The sequence below is a fragment of the Penaeus vannamei genome, chromosome 1 (genome assembly GCF_042767895.1).
Source record: "Penaeus vannamei isolate JL-2024 chromosome 1, ASM4276789v1, whole genome shotgun sequence".
NCBI lineage: Eukaryota > Metazoa > Arthropoda > Malacostraca > Decapoda > Penaeidae > Penaeus > Penaeus vannamei.
Window position 1 is genome coordinate 49,699,980 of NC_091549.1, and position 7,500 is coordinate 49,707,479.

The window sequence follows — 7,500 nt, forward strand, 5'->3', positions numbered from 1 at the left end:
ATACTGCTATTACTAACAACACCAAGAATGATAATCCTGATAATATTAATAATAATGTTAAGTACAATTACAATAGATTTACTAATGATGATAATGGTGATGATGATAGTTAAACAATGAAAATGATAATGATTATATAAACAATAACACTAATAATAATTAGAATCATAATATTAATCGTTACAAGAGGAATATTGATAATAACAATAAAGTTAACAGTGACAACAGAAATAACAGCTACAATGCAATACTGACGAGAATTCGCTTGCATAACGCAATATGACCCAGCAAATCTTGAGCCGATATATAAGGCACGCCGCAGCAGGTACCCTCCCATATACCCACTGAAAGCGTTCGGGACAGGCCTGTGCTCAGCAACTTGGAAGTTAAATAATAAAGAGTCTTCAAGGTAATTTCCATTTTGATTTCATGGTTTAGTCGATTTTAAGCATTATTTTCTTGAAGTGCATAATGCATAAAAACTGCACATGAGATCCAATCCAGATTTACTTCCCTGTGGCTTAACAAACTTTCTTCGGCTAATGCTTAGTGTGGAAGCGAGCCTTCTTTCGGCAAAGTTCATAATAACGAAAGTTACACGAATTAAGAATGAAAAGAATTTTTATATTTGATGTTATATTTGAATGATTGGCCATTCCCCTTCCCCGCTCTTGTGACCGAGCGCCGTCCCGCCCGCAGATGACCGCCGACGTCCGCTTCGCCGCCCTGGACTACGTGGTGTTCGTGTCGATGCTGCTGGTGTCGCTGGCCATCGGCGTGTACAGCTCCCTGCGGGGGAAGGGCGCGGCCTCCACCCAGGCCTTCCTGCTGGGGGGCCGCGAGATGTCCGTGGCGCCCGTGGCTCTGTCGCTGGTCGGGGGCGTCATCTCGGCCATCTCCATCCTGGGTGAGTGAGGGCGCCGACACTGGCATAGGGCTGGGAAATCGCTGAAACAGACGCCGTTCGAGTGAAACGTTACAATACAGGCTTAGATGGAATTGTTGATAATAAGGATAGCAGCAATGCCACAACTAATGCCAATGATGATAACCGAGACGTCATAGGAAAGATAAGTCAGGAAAGACGATAGCCTTTCGAACCTCCAACCTTTCCTCAGGCTTGCCGACGGAAATGTACCTCTACGGAACGCAGCTGACCACCAACATCATCGGGCTGATCGTGGGCGTGATGGTGGTCAAGCACGTGTTCCTGCCAATCGTCTATCCGCTGAAACTCGTCTCCATCTACGAGGTAATCCAATACAAAGGAATTAAACGAAGCAAAACAAAATGAAATACACCACAAGAAGAGACCAAGATCCGTAGCGTTTCGAGGCATACTAGACTCGTTTTCAGACACTGATGCCAAAATCTATAGATCTATTCATCTAGTTTTCTCCGGCGAGGGAGGACTCGAAACGCCTCGGAATCAGTGGTCCCGTTCTGACTGCGGCTCCGGGCCAGGGCATGCAATGGCCACCTTTCTCACTACATGCGAGTATCTGCAGCAGCTGAATCTCAGTCGCAAGGACTCTCTCTCTATCTCGTTTTTTTTTTCTCTCTCTCTTTATCTATCTCTTTTCTCTCTCTATCTATCTCTTTTTTTCTCTCTCTCTATCTATCTATCTATCTCTTCTTTCTCTGTCTCTGCCTCTCTGCTTCTCTCTCTCTCTCTCGCTCTCTCTCATGCTCACAAAAGAAATCAATTGCTCTCCCCCAGTATATCGAACTACGCTTCAAATCTAGAACACTTCGCAAGCTGGCCATGGCTTGCTGGCTGATGGCGTCGTGCATGTACCTCGGGTCGTGCCTCTACGCCCCCTCCCTGGCCCTCCTGTCGGTCACGGGACTCCCGCCCTGGGCCTCCATTCTCTCAATGGGCCTCGTCTGCGCTGTCTACATCTCTATTGTAAGTTCATTTATGTCTATATTTATAGACACACATTTATATATATACATATATATATAAATTAATATATAAATATATATATATATATATATATATATATATATATATATATATATATATATATATATATACATATAGGGCCGGTCATCGTGACGTCAAAAGAGCTGTCACGTGATAAATCGGAGGCAGTGGTGGGCAAAAACAACAAAATCTCGCGAACCTCCTGTGGGTCTGTCTAACCACATATCCGATGAAGAATAGGTTCTGGTAACCTTTTTGTACCCTTGGAATTACGCATCTTTTCTTTGCGTCTGTTTTTCGACACCGAATCGAAATTTATAATTTAACGACATTTTTCTCACAGCTGATTCTCGCATAACTAAACACGTAATGTTTTTGTCTGGTTGAAGGTCGGTCGGTCAACCAAACAATTAGTATGGCCCAGGAAATACAGATAGCTGTATTCTGATTTTTTCTGATGTTGAATACCAAATTCAATTATCGTGCTTTATTTTAAGACAAGAAAAATATTTACTTGAAAGTTTCGAGTTATTTGTAGGCTTTCAACTCCTATGTAACTACCCGGCGTGTGTAATAGGCAGAGATAAATATCACCAAAACTAACATCGGGCCAACCATTGGGGCCTTATGACCAGCCATCAGAGATAGAGAAAAGATCTGGTAAAATTTCTGTGCCTTTAGAACACTTAAGGTTTTTTATCATGACATTTTTTAACAACTAAATCGAGAGATTTGTAGTAGGTTGACATCGTTCTCACAGGTTATTCAGCGGCCATTGTTGATCTTTTGCCCACCAGTGTTGTGCGCGTGCACGAAAAAGTGTTGTGTTTTTGTTTTAATGACCGCCCCTATATGCATATATGTTTATTTATACATATGAATATACATAATATTTATGTATATATACGCATATATACATACATGTGTATGTATATATATGTGTGTGTGTACACACACACACACACACACACACACACACACACACACACACACACACACACATATATATATATATATATATATATATATATATATATATATATATATATATATATATACATACATATATACGTAAAGGTCGCATTTTTCCCATTCAAAGTTATCATATTTATTCTACTGAATTTTTGTGCCGTTACCATATTAATTTTTTTCATAGACCAATTTATTTAAATGTAGGCTTATTCTAACTACATTTCAATTTTGAATAACGAGACGCAACGGTCGTTCAAGGCGCGGGGCGGGAATGAATTCTTTCCTCCGTTCAGTGCATTTTAATGGTCATAGAAAATTTTTAACCATAAATATTTCATTCAATAATAATGAACAGATGACATATCATTATGAAAATCTTAGCAATAACCATAATTATATAAACAAACAATATTCTCAACTAACTTAATTCATATCTTTAGCCTCCCTTTTCCTAATTATAAATAAAAATATATATTAATAAACAAAATAAAATGCATGAGACGGAATCGAGACCCTCACACCCTGTCCATGTGTTCTTTCCATGATTTTACAGACATAAGCCAATCATCCTTTCCTTTATTCTTTACAATTTCCCTCTCTTACTCCTCACTCTAATAAATAATTTCCTTCCCAATCAATCATTGATATCTCAGGAACTGTCACCTACGACTAATTCTATTGCTGTATCCACGGGCTCCTAAAATAACAAAAAAACTAATTTACTAATTTCCCTTAGCAACAAAGCATCATGGCTGTTGGTCTCGCCCATTCTCCACCATTTCTCCTCTCTCTCTGTGCACAGGACAGCACCATTCGTCTCAATTATCACAAATCACTACAAAGGGATTTATGATTACATTAATACACTTATCAAACATTACAATCTATATTATCAGGGCAAACCACGAATTTGAATACCAGCATTAAGCCTTACCTTTTCACAGGAGGACAGTAACGATTCGTCTGACGAGAAATTGTCAAGATAACGAAATCATTGCTTTCCCCCAAATTAATTATTAACATTTAACCAAACAATCCATTTATAAATGAGCATTATAATTTGCTATATCGATATGCCTTTAGAAATATAAATATATGTAAACAAATATTTCAGTGTCGTACTTAGCTCTGAAATTAGAACCAACGCACTTTTCTAAATGTCAAATGAATAATGATCTCGACACACATACACACACACACACACACACACACACACACACACACACACACACATATATATATATATATATATATATATATATATATATATATATATATATATATATGTGTGTGTGTGTGTGTGTGTGTGTGTGTGTGTGTGTTTGTACACTCATATACATATACCATAATACCAAATGCCGTTGGAACAAGCAGTTCCTCGAGACGCCTTTCTCTCCCAAGGGCGGCGTGAAGGCGGTGGTGTACACAGACGTCGTCCAGACTCTGCTCATGTTCGGGGGCGTCGTGACGGTGGTGGCTGTGAGCTGCAAGGACTTGGGCGGACTCGGCGGGGTGTTGCAGATCGCAGACCGGGGCGGCAGGCTCGAATTCTTCAAGTGAGTTTCGTCCTCGATTTACCTTTATCCGGAGAATATACATCCCTTCATCTACTTGTGTTTAGCGCTGGTCAGATGTGGCAAGTGAAACTTAAAGGCCGGATCTCCTTTACTTGAGAAATAAACATCCACTTACGCCGCAAACTCCCCTGACACGAATACCTTCCACCTTTCCCCACCAACGCCTGTGATTGCTCCCGCAGTACGGACCCGAGTCCCTTCGCTCGACACACGCTCTGGTCCACCATCGTCCTCGGCTTCTACACTGCATTCAGCGTCACCGGCACAAACCAGTCCCAGTACCAGCGGTTTGCTTCCGTTAAGAATCTGGCCAATGCTCAGAGGTACGTACAGCGCCCTCAAAGGGGAGAAAACGAGATAGATAGGTAGGTAAATAAACACCTGTGAGATCATGAATAACCTGGTGTGGGTCGAAGTTATCAATGTGCTAATTAATATAATCATTTTCCTCGCACACCATTACGAACAGGCAGACATTGCTATATCCATAGATGGATAGATCAATGTTTAGATATAGATAAAGAAAGATAGTTTGGTAAGAGTTGTATAATCAGGTAGATAACTCCAGGAATACATGTTTGTGTATATGTATATATATAGATATGATATATATATTTATGTATTTATGTATTCATGCACACACACACACATCTACAGATAAAGTAAGACAGATAGGTAGCCTCCATATGCTGCTGCAGGCATCACAAAAACCTTCACCCCCCCTCCTCTTGCCCCCAGGCTGTGCTCGCTGTTCAGCATCGGCGTGCTGTTGCTGTGGGGCGTGTTCTACACCTCCGGCCTGGTCGCCTACGCCGTGTACAGCGACTGCGACCCCCTGACCGCCGGCAGGATCCAGAAGGCCGACCAGATCATCCCGTACCTGGTGGCGGACAAGCTCAGTCACCTGACGGGCCTGACGGGGCTCTTCGTGGCCGCGGTGTACGGCGGCGTCCTCAGGTAAGGGGCCCGAGGGCGGCCTGCTGGGCGTGGGCGAGGGGCGCTGATGCTGAGGCAGTTGGGCTTCGAGTGCTACTTCTTGGCGGGAGGGAGGGGGGGGGGTGTACATGAGTGAGTGCTAGGTTGTTGTCCAGGGGCCGGATTCACTAACATAAGTGATTGTAATGCATTTCCCAGCGGTCAGTTACCATCGCGTTTACCAGCGATGGTAAAGTGGGATTCACAAAGCGATGGTAACTCACGTCGACAGTTGCAACTGTAATCGACTCTAATGGTAGCCTACAGATGGCTCTAGTAAAGCCATTCTGCCAATCTGGGATGGCCATAATTCTTTTGGCTTCAGCCAATCACGTAATTGTATACAAAACTAGAAGCAGTAGCACATTTTTCAATTATGTTTGCCGCTAGGGTACCATATGAACATGCACAGAAAATTTGCAAATAAAGATGTTTAATTATAACCATCATGCGATATGCTAAAATACCTCCCTAGCTATTTATCGTCAAAATAAGAAGCACTACAAACACTGCCATAACGTACCGCGTTTATTACACATTCACCTTCAAGCAAAGAATCAGTCCAAACAAAGATTGTGTTTAATTATTCATCTTCATTGTCAAACAAGGAACCGAAGCAAACATATTTTTATTCCACGCCATTTATCGTCGAAGGAAATAACCCGACCTCTTTCTTGTCCCATGCGGTTTGGTTTGTTGTCCTTTGCCACAGCACCGACAGACACAGAAGCTGCTGAACTCGTTTAACGTATCTTGATGGTTCATGTACCCATACGTTTGTTTTCCTTTTGAATTTGTAATAATGATCTCAGAGAAGGAAGAATGCTTTAGGAGTTCACTGATCTACCTATTTTACATACTATTAATAGTCTAACATAGGCCTATATAATTTTATATAATTTTATATAATTATATACAACCTGTAATTTTACAAAAAAAAAAAAAAAAATTGTGTGGTCGTTATTCCTGCTCGTTTTATGTGAAACTTGCTTTTCTACATTATAACCTTGTTGTGACATGTGTTTGTCACCATGGCAACCATAACATTCGTTAGAACAAACGAACGAGACAACATCATCTCATCAGGAGTTACCAGCAGACTTACGAGTGCTCAGGCCACTGGTAAAATTTGCAATGGTAACTCCGATGGCAAGCTGTTTATGAATACCACCGCTATCTCTTTACAATAGTATTTGTAGTTACCAGTGATTTTACTACTGCCAGTTCGTTAGGGAATCCGGCCACAGGGTTCTGGGTAGAGGGAAGAAAACCCTTTATCTGGCCACAAATACGACTTCCACATCACACTCACAATATTCTTAATTCATTTACTCAGACTTCAATAGAATTGCTATTAGTTGCGTATAATATAGTGTATATTTTGATACTAAAGTTTCCAAATATATCGATTATCTTGATTATCTAATATGAAAAGAAGCAGAAATTGGTTTATGAAATCCGTCAGCACAACTAATTAGCCTTCTTGAAATTAGAAATGATAACCAAATACAAAGAATTTCTTAGCTAAAAAAAAAGTCTAATTCTTTTTTTCCCATAAGATACAAAAAATATTTCTCTCCTTAATTTCCAACCACTTACCAAAAATATATATCAAATTCATTCCTAACCAGAAACCAAAGATACATCTCACCATTCCCAACCAAAGACCAGAAATGTCTCCTTTAATTCGCAATAAATTTCTTTTCTCTCCCGTCACCGGCCTGTCCTTCTGCCCGCCAGCTCCCTCTCCTCGCAGTGCAACGCCATGGCCTGTGTTGTGTGGGAGGACTTCCTGAAGGAGAGACCTTATTTCCAGGCTTTCAGTGACCGCAGCGCTACGAATGTCGTCAAGATCCTGTGTAAGATGATTCTGTCATGTCAAAAGGGCTCTTGAAGTGATTAAAGTTGGTGTTTACAGGATATTGACGGTGATTCTTATGATAATGTTAGGCGTGGAAGAGGCAGTCTGGTCTGTGTATATTGTCTTCATCTGATTTTAATGTTTTACCTCTGAAATGTTAGAATCTTGTATTTTATTTCATTTTG

The 7,500-nt window shown here is 40.8% G+C and overlaps 2 protein-coding genes across 2 annotated transcripts in view; both read left to right on the top strand.

The window, feature by feature from the left end:
• The first annotated feature begins 699 nt into the window (after positions 1-699).
• LOC138862979 (sodium-dependent multivitamin transporter-like) lies at positions 700-2,561 on the top strand. The gene is made up of 4 exons (XM_070126352.1): positions 700-907; positions 1,119-1,252; positions 1,721-1,909; positions 2,508-2,561. The coding sequence occupies exons 1-4, from the start codon at positions 700-702 to the stop codon at positions 2,559-2,561; spliced, it is 585 nt and encodes a 194-aa protein (XP_069982453.1).
• A 1,704-nt stretch (positions 2,562-4,265) lies between these two features.
• Positions 4,266-7,500, top strand: part of LOC113807670 (sodium-coupled monocarboxylate transporter 1) — a 7,342-nt gene continuing 4,107 nt past the window's right edge. Inside the window, exons 1-4 of the mRNA XM_070124259.1 lie at positions 4,266-4,458; positions 4,662-4,802; positions 5,218-5,436; positions 7,195-7,313. Of these exons, the coding sequence (XP_069980360.1) occupies positions 4,352-4,458; positions 4,662-4,802; positions 5,218-5,436; positions 7,195-7,313 (586 nt within the window). The 5' untranslated portion in view covers positions 4,266-4,351. The remainder of the gene's footprint in view (positions 4,459-4,661; positions 4,803-5,217; positions 5,437-7,194; positions 7,314-7,500) is intronic.

Coding starts and splice junctions, on each gene's coding strand:
- LOC138862979 (XM_070126352.1), top strand. CDS start 700: ATGACCGCCGACGTCCGCTTCGCCGCCCTGGACTACGTGGTGTTCGTG. Junction 908..1,118: donor CTCGGCCATCTCCATCCTGG/GTGAGTGAGGGC, acceptor ACCTTTCCTCAG/GCTTGCCGACGGAAATGTAC. Junction 1,253..1,720: donor AACTCGTCTCCATCTACGAG/GTAATCCAATAC, acceptor GCTCTCCCCCAG/TATATCGAACTACGCTTCAA.